The sequence below is a fragment of the Somniosus microcephalus genome, chromosome 10, assembly GCF_052327205.1.
Source record: "Somniosus microcephalus isolate GS21.2 chromosome 10, FLI_Smic_1.0, whole genome shotgun sequence".
NCBI classification, from domain to species: Eukaryota; Metazoa; Chordata; class Chondrichthyes; order Squaliformes; family Somniosidae; genus Somniosus; species Somniosus microcephalus.
The window spans coordinates 64447193-64462038 of NC_140996.1; the positions used below are offsets into that span (position 1 = coordinate 64447193).

The window sequence follows — 14846 nt, forward strand, 5'->3', positions numbered from 1 at the left end:
ATCTGACAGTAAAGTCCCTGCTTGTTTGTGGTGAAGCCACCAGCTGCTCCTGAGCAGTGCTCGGAGTATCTGACTCTGCAACGATGGTTTCCTCTTGATGAATGGGTTCCTATGGAATTGTCTCTGTCCCTGGTGGTGGCACCACAGATGCACTTGGATAACTGGGGGCAACCCTGTCCTCAGCCATTTATCCTGTCCCTCAGAACTTTTTCCAATAATTTTCCCACCACTGAAGTTAGGCTGACTGGCCTGTAATTACTCGGTCTATCCCTTTCTCCATTTTTAAACAATGGTACGACGTTAGCAGTCCTCCAGTCCTCTGGCACCACACCTGTAGCCAGAGAGGATTGGAAAATGATGTGCAGGAGTAGGCTTGGGAAGGCAGAGTGATGGGGTTGGAGTGACAGGCACAGCAGGAGTGTGACATGGCACTCACCTTTTGTGACCTCATGAGATCGTTAAATATTTTCTGTGACTTGATCCACGTGCTTCTCACAACATCTCTGCTGTTGACCTCCTGTGCGATCTCCAACCATGCCCTTTTTGTCTCTTTGGGTCGTCGTTGTTGTCGATCGCCAGGGAACAGTACCTTCCTGCGTGCTTTTACTGCCTGCACCAGCACTTCCAGGGAGGCATCTGTGAATCTTGGCGCTGCCCTCTGTCTTGTCTCCATGACCCACAGTTTTGTCAGTTTTATTCTGTTATTTAGACCTCTGGAAAACACCTTCTGCACTCCTACATCAACCTTCAATTGAGATGTGTGCAATTATGCTTGAAATGCTGAAATACGAGTCATTGGTGACATCATCAGACTCGCTCCATTTAACTGGGCCGGGAAATGCGGCTGACTGTTTTAATTGGGGCCATTAAGTTAAACGTGCAGTGCAGAATGTGCTGTTGAAATCTTCGGGATCCCGACCTACTATGCGGCCTGCATGCACCCGACCCGAAGGTAAAGATTCCAGCCAACGTTTCTATGGAAAAGTGCTTTAAGAACTATTTTGGCAACAAGGTCAGCTTAATTGTCATACAAGGAAGCCTTTCATTCACTATAAAGCTTACGATGACAGAGGATGGGACAATCTTGGATCTGGACTGGAGGCGACGGAGGTTGAACAGTTTCCCGTTTGTTCTGTAAATTAGCTCCACTCCAGCGGGGAGCATATTGAGGGTGAGATGGAGCATTGCAGCAAGGAAGATCAAAAAGAGCGTTGGTGCAATGACACAGCCTTGCTTGACCCCGGTTCGTACGTGAATTGTGGTGGAACCGTTGGTCAGGATCACGGCTTGCATGTCGTCATGAAGCAGGCGGAGGATGGTGACAAACTTTTGAGGGCAGCCGAATTTGAGGAGGACACTCCATAATCCCTCACGGTCTGCGCTCACTCGGAGGTCGAACTCCAAAACATCGTCAACACCTTCACTGAAGCATACAAGAGCATGGGCCTTACACTAAACATCCGTAAGACAAAGGTCCTCTACCAACCTGCCCCCGCCACACATTACTGCCCCCTGATTATCAAAATCCACGACAAGGCCTTGGACAACGTGGACCACTTTCCATACCTCGGGAACCTACTGTCAACAAGGGCAGATGGCAATGACGAAGTCCAACACTGCCTTCAGTGTGCCAGTGCAGCGTTCGGTCGCCTGAGGAAGAGAATGTTTGAAGACAAGGACCTCAAACCCGGCACTAAGCTCATGGTCTACAGAGCAGCAGTGATACCCGCCCTGCTGTATGCCTCAGAGACATGGACCATGTACAGCAGGCACCTCAAAGCACTGGAGAGGTACCACCAACGCTGCCTCCACAAGATCCTGCAAATCCATTGGCAGGATAGGTGCACCAATGTCAGTGTTCTCACTCAGGCTAACATCCCCAGCATCGAAGCTTTAACCACGCTCGATCAGCTCCGATGGATGAGTCACATTATCCGCATGACCGATACGAGACTCCCAAAACAAGCGCTCTACTCGGAGCTCCGACACGGCAAGAGAACCCCAAGTGGGCAGAGGAAACGCTTCAAGGACACCCTTAAAGCCTCCTTGAAAAAGTGCAACATCCCCACTGACACCTGGGAATCCCTGGCCCAAGGCCGCACAAAGTGGAGGAGAAGCATCCAGGAAGGCGCCGAACACCTCGAGTCTCTTCACCGGCAGCAAGCGGAAGCCAAGCGCAAGCAGCGCAAGGAGCGCACGTCAACCCAAGCACCCCAGGAACCCGTCCCTTCAACCACCATCTGCCCCACATGTGACAGAGACTGTAGGTCCCACATTGGACTCATCAGTCACCTGAGAACTCATTTTTAGTGTGGAAGCAAGCCATCCTTGGTTCCGAGGGACTGCCTAAGAAGGAAGAGAAAAAGCTTACGGCTAGTCGCTGTGATGCTCTGAGATAGTGGACTTTCTGTGAGAAAAGCGATTTTTGTAGGTTTTCTGTAGAATAGGCCGTTAGATTTAAAATTGTTATTATAAGCAATTCTGGAACTGTCTTTGATAGACCTACATAGAAAAGTACTATGTCTCCATTGGTTATTTTTGGGGGGAGAAATTCAGTATCGCCCCATTTGAGGCGCAATTATCGGCCGGGCGCAAAGATTAGTGCCTGGCGCTAATTATCACCTCCGACTGCAACCTTGGCTTTCATCGCCCCTGGAGGTGATTGGTGCACTAAATCAGGTGCTACACACCTGGCTTAAGGCGCAAAGGCCGAGGAGCGAGGCATTACCTCAGAGCGCTGGCGAAGCTCATGTGATGTCAGTCAGCAATGGAACACAGACACACTGGCGCCGGCCAGTTCTTAAAGGGGAGGGTCGATCTTGCTCTCCATCCACACCCTGCTCATTGCAGCCTTGAATCTAGGCCTGGAGAGACCTGTACATCAAATCTGTTGGAAAGAACAATGGGGAGGCCCAGGAAAGAGCTCAGAGTGCAGCCCCCATTGTTGTGTATGTACCTTTAAGAGAGAACTGTTTTACAGCTCCTGTATACTGTAGTACCGGCAGTGACCACACCTGTATATAAAGCCGGAGCAGGCTTCTGTACTTCAGTCTTGAGACTACTCTACTCCAGTAAATACCTGTTGATTGTTAAGTTACAGCACCCGTGTAGTTCTTGGGGAAACATCCTATTTAAAGAATCACGGATCTAACAGTGGCGACGAGTGTCAATTCGAATCTACCTGCAACTCTGCATTTCCCTTCGAGGATTCGCTCCGGGAGGGCGGTGGAAGAAAGTCGAGGCCAGAAACACGGGCGTCGACCACGAGCAACCGCCCAGTCGTCCGGCAGAGAGTGAACATCGCAGGGGAGGCTGTGGAGAGCCGGGCTTGGTTCCCCAGCCACGACGATCAGCAACAGACTGACGACAGGTACAGCGCAGACCCTTCCCGGACAGCGGCGGCTGGAGCCGACCGACGGCAGAGAAAAAGCCGAGCAGCGTCGACGGGGTAAGGTAGAGGGTGAAGCGCACAGGGTGCAGCCGGGGGTTGAAAACCGAGCGGCGTCGAGGAAAAACAAATGGAGAGAGAGAGGGTAAAGCAGCAGCCGGGTTCAGGACCGAGCGGCAGAAACGGGAAAGGCGCACAGAAATTTTATTTTTTTTAATGCGCAGAGCACAGCCAGGGCTCAAGGGCTGAACAGTGTCTGCGGGGAGAAGAAGGGAGAGCGCGGGAGACGCCATTGAGCCGCGGAGAAGAAGGAAGAGCACGGGAGATGCCATTTTTAGAAGCCGCAGCGGAGAAGGGCGAGCGCGGGACGAAAGGAAAGCACGGGAGATGCCATTTTGTGCCAGCGGAGAAGAAGGGAAAGCGTGGGAGATGCCATTTTTGACAGTTAAATCACACCCAGGGATGCCGAAGAGTGGCAGTATCTCTACGTTCGACAATGAAGTCGAAGATTGGGCGACATATGTGGAACGTATTGAGGTGTACTGCAGGGCGAATGAAGTGCTAGATGCTAGGAAAGCACTGGTTTTGTTAAATTCCATGGGTGCAAAAACTTATGGGTTACTGTGAAACCTAATAACCCCAGAGAAGCCTGTGAATAAGAATTTCGAAAGCATAGTAGAAATCCTACAGGACCACTTAAACCCCACACCGCTGCTGATAGCCGAACGATTTAAGTTCCATAAAAGGAACCAACACAAAGACGAAAGCAATGCTGAGTACTCAACGGAACTGCACAAGCTAGCGAAACACTGCCAGTTTGGAGTGGGACTAGCAGATACGTTAAGGGACAAGTTTGTGTGTGGCCCTCAAAGTGAAGGAACCCAGAAACGGGTTCTATCAGAAAAGGATCTTACGCTGGACAAGGCTTTCAGTATGGCAGTATCACACGAAGCAGCCGCAATGGAGACTGCAAGAATATGGCACCAATGAAATGTCCTATGGAACAGGGAAGTGTTATCGCTGCGGCAGAACAACACACGACCAGAAGGATTGTTGGTTCAAGGACCAAGTGTGCAGACAGTGTAGAAAAGCAGGACACATAGCAAGAGTCTGCAGGTATGGGAAGAAAACCAACAGCAAGAAATCTCCACAGGAGAAGTACAAAAAGGTACACAAGGTGATGGACAGTAGTTCAGACGAACAGAAAAGTGACACAGACTCCGGAAGCAAGGAGCTGGGTTGTCTGAAACTACATAAGGTAACCAAAATGGAGGATCACCAGACTATCTGGGTTACACTCAAGATAGACAGAGTCCAAGTGAAAATGGAATTGGACACAGGATCAGCCCTAACAGTCATAAACCAAAGGGACTACAAGCGGCTATTTCACATATACCCTTGAAAGCTACAGAGATTGTCTTGAAGACGTACACGGGGCAAAAAGTCTACCCCAAAGGAAAAATAAGGGTGAAAGTGATATACAAATGCCAGGAAATACCTAAAATGGACTTATATGTATTGCCAGATGGAGGACTACCACTGCTAGGACGTGAATGGATCCGGGAAATATAATTAGATTGGCATTCCATACAGGCACTGAAGGTTGAGGCCAAAAAGGATGACGACGTCACACCTGGACGACTGTCAAAAATGCTAACTGACACAAAAGAAGTGTTCCAGGAGGGACTCGGAACACTAAAAGGCATAACAGCAATGATTAAAATAGAGGAAAATGCAAGCCCAAAGTTTCTTAAGGCCAGACCAGTGCCTTATGCGATCAGACCAGCCATCGAAGCAGAGCTGGAAGGGTTGGAATGTTCAGGAGTACTGTCCAAAGTAGACTGGAGCGAGTGGGCTACACCCATCATTCCTGTAATGAAGAGGTCGTTGAGTAATACGCCTGGGGAACCAAAGAAGGTCCGCATCTGTGGGGATTTTAAGGTGACAGTGAACCCAGTCCTTCACACGGTACAATATCCACTTCCACGAATTGAGGATATTTTCGCCTCGCTATCTGGAGGTAAACGCTTCACCAAAATTGATCTAGCCCAGGCGTACTTGCAAATGGAGGTAGAAGAAGCCTCGAAACAATACCTCACGATCAACACTCATGAAGGTCTCTATCAATACAACCGGCTGGTGTTCGGGGTAGCATCTGCTCCGGCTATTTGGCAAAGGGCGATGGATCAAGTCCTGCAAGGGATTCCAGGGACCCAGTGTTATTTGGACGACATCCTGGTCACGGGCGAAAATGACAGTGATCACCTCGCCAAATTGGAGAAGGTGCTCACCAGATTAAAGGAATATGGGCAGCGAGCTAATCGCCACAAGTGCGAGTTTTTCCAGAAGCAGATCTCGTATTGTGACCACGTCATCGATGAAGAGGGGTTACATAAGTCCCCTGAAAAGATTGAGGCAGTAGTCAAGGCTCCAGCACCGGAAAATGTGTCACAACTGAGGTCATTCCTCGGGCTGGTAAACTACTACCATAAGTTCTTACCAAATTAGTCCACGGTATTACACCCACTGAACACCCTACTGCAAACAGGGGTGCCATGAAAGTGGAATGACGAATGTAGACGAGCTTTCCAGAAATGTAAAGAATTGATCACATCAAAAGAGGTGTTGGCCCATTTCAGCCCAGCGCTAACAATTCGTTTGGCATGTGATGCATCACCCTATGGTATTGGAGCGGTGCTGTCGCACAATTTCCCAGACGGGTTGGAGAGGCCTTTGCGTCTCGGTCACTAACCTCAGCCAAGCGCAACTACGCCCAGATTGAGAGGGAGGCCCTCAGCCTAGTATGGGGAGTAAAAAAATTCAACCACTATCTGCATGGGCAGAAGTTCACCTTGCTGACTGACCACCAACCACTTGTCTCCATCTTTAATCCTAAGAAGGGTGTTCCAGTGATGACTGCACAACGGTTACAAAGATGGTCCCTGTTTCTAGGGGCGAATCAATATGAAATAGAATATAAAGGCACGAAACAGCATGGAAACGCTGATGGGCTATCACGCCTGCCACTGCCTACTGTGGAGGAAGCACCAGCAGTGGACCCTATCGAGATATTTTATTCGTCAATAATTGAACGATTGCCAGTAACGAACGCGGATATAGAGAAGGAGACCCGCAATGATCCGACACTGTCGCGGGTATATGATTTGACGGTGAGGGGATGGCCAACACATGGCGACTCACTGTTGCCAGCATTCTCATCCAGAAGAGAACAGCTGTCAGTATGCCAGGGGACAGTGATGTGTGGATCCCGAGTGGTGATTCCACCCAAGTTAAGGGAGAGAGTGCTAAATGAGCTTCATGAAGGTCATCTGGGAGGGGTGAAAATGAAAAGCCTTGCTAGGGCTTATGTGTGGTGGCCGGGGATCGATCAACAAATCGAGGACCTAACCAAGAGCTGCTCAGGATGCCAGAAGGTCCAAAATGCACCACCACATGCCCCTCTACACCCATGGGAGTGGCCCTCCTCTCCATGGCAACGGGTGCATATTGATTTTGCTGGTCCATTCATGGACTTAATGTTCTTAATAGCAGTGGATGCTCACTCGAAATGGCCTGAGGTGATCAAAATGTCCTCAACCACTACAGAGAAAACGATTGCAGTCCTACGGACCATATTTGCCAGGAACGGCTTGCCAGAGCAGATTTGCTCTGATAATGGACCACAGTTTGTGTCCGAAGAGTTTCGAAAATTTATGAGAAGGAATGGGGTAAGGCATTACACATCCGCCCCGTATCATCCAGCCACAAATGGATTGGCTGAAAGGTTCGTACAAACCTTTAAAAAGGCGATAAAGGCCATGTGCGACGATGAAATTCCATTACAACATAAGTTGGACAATTTCCTATTAGCCTACAGAAATGCGACACATGCAGTTACCAACCAGACCCCGGCCATGATGTTATTTAACCTAAGGTTGAGATCTCGTCTGGATTGGCTCAGACCCAATGTGCGAAGAAATGTTGAGGATAAACAATTCCAGCACATCAATGAGAAGCCGACAAGGAGCTTCAATGTAGGACAACCAGTCTTGGCCCGTGACTACCGAACAGAGAAATGGCAACCCGGAATGATATGCACAAGGCAGGGGCCATTAATGTACACAGTGGATGTCGGGGAGAACATTGTGAGACGCCACGTCGATCAGATCTTAGCATCACAGGAACGAGTCAACCCCATGTCTCGAGTACCTGGGGATGAACCCGACATACCGGTAGCATCTACCTCCGAACCAGTAGCAGTGGAAACCGATGAATTAACCAACAAAAAGGGGCCAGAATCGCTTCCGCACCAGGAACAAGAACCTCAGGAAAGGCGCTATCCCAAAAGGATCAGGAAGCCGCCCCAAAGACTGAATCTATAAATGGACTATTTCCAGTTAATGTTGCATGTTAAAAATGTTAATTGTTAAATGAATGTTATGGTACTGTTAATCTAAAAGGGGAGGAATTGTTGTGTATGTACCTTTAAGAGAGAACTGTTTTACAGCTCCTGTATACTGTAGTACCGGCAGTGACCACACCTGTATATAAAGCCGGAGCAGGCTTCTGTACTTCAGTCTTGAGACTACTCGACTCCAGTAAATACCTGTTGATTGTTAAGTTACAGCATCCGTGTAGTTCTTGGGGAAACATCCTATTTAAAGAATCACGGATCTAACACCCATAGTCTCTTCTAAATCGATGCAAGGAAGATCAAATAAAAAAGAACCTGCAAAGTGCTGCTCAGTACCCAAAACTCCTCAACACAGCTTTGAATATCTCCTGCAGTCCCTCTCTCTCACTCAGAATGTGTGGTGAAAAAATTTCGCCGACAAAAAAGGCAGGAAGCCGTCGCCTTTAAATAGCGCTCCCCCAGTCCCTTCCCGACTGCAAAACGCTCCCCTCAAACTGTCATTGCTAGCAGCAGGCAGGCGGTAAGACAATATCCGGTCCGGGGCATTACACGCTCGACTGACATCACGATCTGCGGGCGCAGGAGATCGTGGTGATAGTGTTTAGCGCCGCCGCAAAATGTCTAGTCAATTTCATGAGCGGCGCAAACATCACCATGCACGGGTGCTAGTTGCTTTGCACCACAGTAGCGCCCTCTTAAGGCGCTAATGAGAGGCGCAAACCAACCGAATTTTTCCGGGGTCTTGCCATGGCAAAACCGTGAGTTGACTGTTTCTGCCTAGTGTAGAATGTGTGGAAGTTGGCAGGTGGCTGCTTGGCTTGGACACATAGAAAATTGATTGACATGCCGGTACAAAGCAGGCTCAAAGTCCCATAACGTAATGCGTGATAAATAAATGTATATAAGTTGGACTTAAAGCATAGAATGATAGAACATTTCTTGGAGCGGAACTGGACACGCTCAAGTGATTGCAAGGCACATCAAATTTGATGACCATGGAACTTTATTGATGTTAATCAGGTTGTACCACAATGTCTTATTTACTATGTTACGATTGTATCCCTTGTATCTCAACATCTTGGCCGCGAAATTCCCCTGCTTAGCGCCGGCAGTTAAGGCCAATTTTGGGCAAAAAATTGACGGCTGCCCACTTCCAGCGCGGACCACTGCAGCCGCCAATTTGGGCAGGTCAGTAGCATGGCCTTTGCCTGCATGCAGCGGAAAAATTCAAATGAGGCAGATCATGACGTCAATCATAGTGCAACACTGATTTGATGCACAAGCTGCCATTTTGGATGTCGCCGTTCCAATCAATGCTCTCTCCTGAACACACACAGCTGAACGTACGTTCACTAGCTCTATTTAAAGGAATATATCCAACTTGCAGGGAACTTGATTTTTGCTCTTGTACTTGCAGAGCTTATATCGAAACTGGCTTGCTGGAACACATTTATAAAGTTGTTAAAGTGTGCAGGACGTGCTAATGAACGTTGGTAAGACGTTGGCTGCTACCAGAAGGCCTCTGACTACACCACTTGCTCCCAGTCATGGAGACTCTACTTGCAGTCCCCCTCGCACTGCAGCATGACAGGTAGATGGAGCAGAGGCAGCAAAGATAAGCTACTCGTAGAGGGAGGAGGAGGAGCGGGAGGAGGCCTCTCAGCAGGAGGCCTTACCAACCTAGGGTCTTCAGGGAGGACTTTTCCTACCTGCGCTTAAGCAGGAGCAGTGTATTCAGAGTCTCCGCTTCAGCAAGGCGGTGGTCACAGAACTCGGCAGCCTGTTGGAACCAGACCGGCAGCCTCAGAGCAGGGCAACGATGGCTCTGCCAGTGGCCTTCAAGGTGACGATGGCCCTGAATCATTTCACCAGCGGATCCTTCCAGGCTGGAACAGGTGACATAGCAAACCTGACCAACTGGAAGAGATGGTTTTAGACATAATTGGAGGGACCGTGGCCATGGCGAGTGGCGAGGTTGAAAGCATTGATGATGACGGTGTGCTCATACCTAGTCCTTCTTCTCACATCCCACCTCCCCCACATCGCACAATCCCATATCACTTGCAAGCTGCTAAGCATGCACATCTTGCTTTTCCCCACTGCCCTCACCACAACCCAAATCTTGTGACTTTCTCCTTTCACAAACCCAAGAACTGCCAGCAGCCCAGCCAGTACACGAAGAACGAGAGGAGGAGAGTGATGGGGAAGAAGAGGCGCCGTCACTTGATCTGACACTCCCAGCCACCAGCTCAGGGAATGGCACTGCATGAACTTCAGAGGGTAGTATAGAGGCGAGATCTACACGTGCTGAGTCACCGGGCACGAGTGGGCTGCAGCCAAGCCAAGGGGAAAGGGTAGTGCAGGTGTCAGCTCCCTGGAGGGTGAGTTCACACACGTGTTCTGTTGCACAGGACTCAGATGAGGGCCTCGATGGGGCGGCCTTCAGAAGAAGGATGATGGTCATGCACACAGAAATGCTTGGTGCAATGGCATGCCTGCCAGCGAGCCACTTGTCACTGTCAAGCAGCATGGAGGAGTCCGACTCCAACATTGCACAGTGTTTTGCACAGAGCTTGAAGCCCATGATTTTCAGGATGGAAGTGATGGGCAACTCCGTTAGAGCATTTGTGGACCCAACCATGATGCTGGGTGTTATGGACAATGTTGCAGCTTCCATTGCAGCACAAGCGGAAGCGACCCAACGTCTGAGTGCTGCAGTGGAAGCTCAGACTGCTGTCACGCAATCTCAGCTTGCTGCCACACAAGCTCAGACTGCTGTCATCGTCGCTGGGTTTACGAGTGTCTTGGGCTTGCAGGGTCTCACAGCAGTCCAGCAATCTGTCCTCCAACAGTTGGCTGGAACGCTGAGGTGCCACCCTGGGGGAGTGGCAGTGGCTCTGTGGAGCAAAAACCTGCCGTCCTCTCTCAGGATGACAGCATTCATCATCCCAAGACTGCCACTCCAGCAGCGGCATTGCTGTTGCCTGTCAGCCAGCCAGCCCAGACTGCTGCCGCCATTGCCGAGGTGGTGCAGTCCACAGCCAGGCCTTCTAGGCCCAGAGCTGTTCAAGGTCGTCCTGCAAGGCCGTCTGCAGTGTCCCCCACAGAAAGTTACTAGCCATGCTGTAGCCACTAGGGTAGCACTATAATAGGCAAAGGAATATGAAGTGGTCACAGTTCACGGGGTGGCAAGGGCTGTGCCTTATGATGGCCAACTTGTGGAGGATGCAGCAGATCACCACGAAATGGGACACTTGCTCCGGCGTGTACTGGAGGGCTCCTCCCGAGCGGTCAAGGCAGCAGAACTGTTGCTTGAGCACCCCGATGGTCTGCTTCTTGTGGCAGCATGGCTGTCATTTTATGATTGCTGGCCACGAGTAGTGGTGTTATGGAGGGGAGTCATCAGCCAGGTGTAGAGCACATAGTCCTTGTCTCCGAGCAGCCACTGTCGGGTTCAACGTGGTGGCTGGAAGATTGCTGGCACAGCAGACTGGTGCAGGATGTAGACATCATGACTGCTGCTAGGATACCGGACATTCACCATCATGATGTGCTGGGCGTGGTCACACAACAACTGCACATTAAGAGAGTGGTAGCTTTTGTGGTTGCGGTGCATCTCAGGATTGCTATGCGGCGCCCGCAAAGCCACGTGTGTGCAGTAGATGGCGCCCTGCACCATGGAGAAGCCCGATATCCTGGCAAAGCCACATGTGCGCTTCTCCTGCTTCTCTCTATTCAGAGAGAAGACAATGCAGTCCCTTCTCCTGGAATACAGAGCCTCTGTGACCTCCTGGATGGAGCAATGGACAGCAAACTGGGAGATGTTAACTATGTTGCCTGTTCTAGCCTGGAAGGATCCGCTGGCAAAAAAATTCAAGGTCACAGTCAACCACTAGCAGTGCTGTCGTCGCCCTGTTCTGAGGCTGCATGTCTGGTTCAAAGAGATGGCAGAGTTCTGTGATCACCTCCTTGGTGAAGTGGAGCCACCGAACACACTGCTCCTAGCTTTGGTGTAGGTAGGAGAAGTGCTCCCTGAAGAGCCTAGGTGGGTAAGGCCTCCTGCTGAGAGCCCTCCTCTCCCTCCGAGCAGCTTGTCTTCTTTGCTGCCTCTGTTCCATCTCCCTGCAAGTAGAGCCCCCATGACTGGGACCAGAGACCTTCCAGTAGCAGCCAATACCTTCCCAACATCCAGCAGAACTCCCTGCACACTTTAAAAACGTTATAAATGTGTTCCAGCAAGCCAGTATTCATATAAACTCTGCAAGAGCCAGTACAAGAGAAATAATCAACTTACCTGCAAGTTGGATATATCCCTTTAAGTAGTGCTGCTGGGGGCACCTTCGTGCAGCTGAACGCACATTCAGCTGTGCGCATTTAGGAGAGGGTGCTGTTTGGAATGGCAACGTTGAAATTGGCAGGTCATGCGACAAATTAGCTTTACACGCTGACTGACGTCATGATCTGCCTACACTGCATACTGCTGGCGCATGCACATCCCGCCTGTACTATGGCCCTCACCAAGATGGCGACCAGCATGGGCCACGCTGGAAGTGGGCTCAAGTGAAGCAGCTGCCATTTTTCCCTCCAAACCGGCCTTAACTGCGGGCGCTACGGTGTTGAATTTCATGCCCATATACTTTGGACTAAAGCTCCCACTAATCTTTGAGTACCAAAGACCGAATCTAATATACATTACTCACACTTTCTAAATGGCTCATGGGCCCTATAGTTACGGGTTCTAAGTGAAATTAATTTGGGCAGTCTCAAGCCTTTTAAATGAGAGTTCAGAGCCTCGAACATTCCATAAATCAGCACTAATTGGCATCAAACGGTGAGTCCCACTTGATGTATGGGTACTGGAAATGTAGTATTGATGCAACAGGGTGATCTTCTAAAGTTGGCGTTAAGCATATGAACCCACCAGCAATCTCGGGGCTGTCCTTTTTACATCCAATGCAGCTTCTGATGCCCCTATCTGGCATACACAGGAGACTATAAAGGGCAAAAGATCTTGCCAAGCCTGTGTATGCAATTAGTCTGCATTTGTCAAAATATTGTGATTTAAAAAAATTATGAATTTGATTCTGTAAAAATGACTGACATACTCTCAATAGGCTTGGGTCCAGTATTGTTGCTTTTAGTTGATTTCTGTTCCACGAAGGTACAGATTTCCTCCAGTTCACAGGTTTCAGACAATTCATTTTCACTGCTTTCAGTTGATGTAATCTCTGAACTTAGAGTGCCTACAAATTCATCTGAACTGGACGATGTGCTATATAAAAAGAAAGTAAAATTCTGTTGTTTGTAAATTTTAACACATAAATAAGCTACTTAAGTTTTTCCCCAATATTGTTTCCTTAAATAACACATTTTATGTTTTCTTGTGTAATTTCTCACTACACATTAAACTGTACCATAAACTATTTTATAAAAAAGTATGCAGGAACAAAAAATGCAATGAAGAATATGATAACGTAGATGGTGTGATTTAAAATTTGGTTTAGTTGAAGTGCTTTTCAAATTTAAAGCACTGTCGCACAATGGACCTGAAATTCCATTATCGGCACAACTGAGGCTTTTGTGCCACATTGCTGAAGCAGTGAACTAACTGCCCTAAATTTTCCACTTCAATTCATTTGAATAATTGTTAAAAGCTGCCTGTACAGCTTTGCCCTTGTGCAGGAAGCAAGGCTGATGGAGCAAGGAGAAATTCTGGCCAACGGGTACAAATTAAAGGACTGAAAGATAAGTGCCTGCATGTAAGGACAAATACTTAGTTTAGGCTTTAGCAAACTTCAAAATCAATGTTAGATATTTGTCAAACTTGGCCAAGACATCAGGGGGCGGGGGGAAGTGAGTCGCGAGGATAAATGAAGTAAAAGGAAACCCAGTGTGGAAGCACAAAACAGATTCTGTGGGCAAGTGATGAAGTGGTACAGTGCCTGACCTTCTATTTGATTTTGGCTGAAGGGACACAAAGCTGCATGAGGTGAGTGTGAGAAGGACTGTCCAATTTGGCACTTCAGGGCACCCTCGCCAGAGTGACATTCATGGCAGCAGATGGTAAGCAGGCTCAAAACTGTGTACACTACCTGCCGAATTTGGAAACAACATTCTTTGTGTCTCAAGCATATCCATGCCTAAAGAGGGCACACCTTCAAGGTGCAATGTGGATTTGAAAACATTGTCACACTTATATCTTTCAAGGCTGTGACATCTCAAATCATTTTGGAACTACCTAGCTGCATGATGCTTAGTGACACCTAAAATGGCGTGCATGTTGTGCACATTCTGCCACTGCGCATGCACTTCTTCAACTTCCAACCTTTGATTTTTCTGCTAGCGCAATCAAATGCCACCTTGATATTACAATCCCAATCTGCAGAAAGTCATCCCTGACCTGCAGGGTCTATGGACTTGCCTATGTAGGCAATGATGGGTCTGGACAACCCGTCTCGGGTACAGGCAGGCTGTCCTCTAAGGAACCCTCCGTACATCCTCGTTACCCTATTGCATATTGTAGTAAAATTCCCTTGACTTGAAAAAAGAAAAAAAAATCTAAATTAAAAGTCAATGCAAAAGAATGCATTGAAGCAATGCAAAAAAAAAGAACCTATAAAGGCCTAAAAAACACTAACCAAATCACTGCACAAGAGAATTTTGAGAAAAGCAAAAAGTGCTCTCTGCTGGTTGTGTACCCAACTGCTGCACACTTCCTTTTATTGGTGCAGTCCTGTAACAGTTTTCTCCTAGCTCACCGAGTGGAAAGGCACCCACATTCTCATTTATTTTTATTTGCAGTAGAATTTCAGGACCAATATGTTTTCATCTCTGAGACTAACAGTCTATTTCATTCCCTCAAAGGAACAAAATGCTGTTGGCCTGTTTTATGGCTTTATCTACCTGCACATGTACTTTAAGGGAACTAAAGATGTGCAGGTTAGGTTGATTGGCTATGATAAATTGACCCTTAGTGTTAGGGGGATTAAAATGTGTGGGGTTACGGAGATAGGGTGGGATATGTGTTGGTGTAGGGGTTACGGG

General features: G+C 48.5%; 1 protein-coding gene across 5 annotated transcripts in view; it reads right to left on the minus strand.

The window, feature by feature from the left end:
- LOC147111529 (cilium assembly protein DZIP1-like) overlaps positions 1 to 14846 on the minus strand; it is a 580724-nt gene that overhangs the window by 124683 nt on the left and 441195 nt on the right. For 4 of the 5 annotated variants that reach the window (XM_085998574.1, XM_085998576.1, XM_085998575.1 and 1 more), the window contains one exon: positions 12908 to 13074. The exons of the other annotated variant lie outside the window; for it this stretch is intronic. In XM_085998574.1, the coding sequence (XP_085854700.1) occupies positions 12908 to 13074 (167 nt within the window). The remainder of the gene's footprint in view (positions 1 to 12907; positions 13075 to 14846) is intronic. 5 annotated transcript variants of the gene reach the window in all.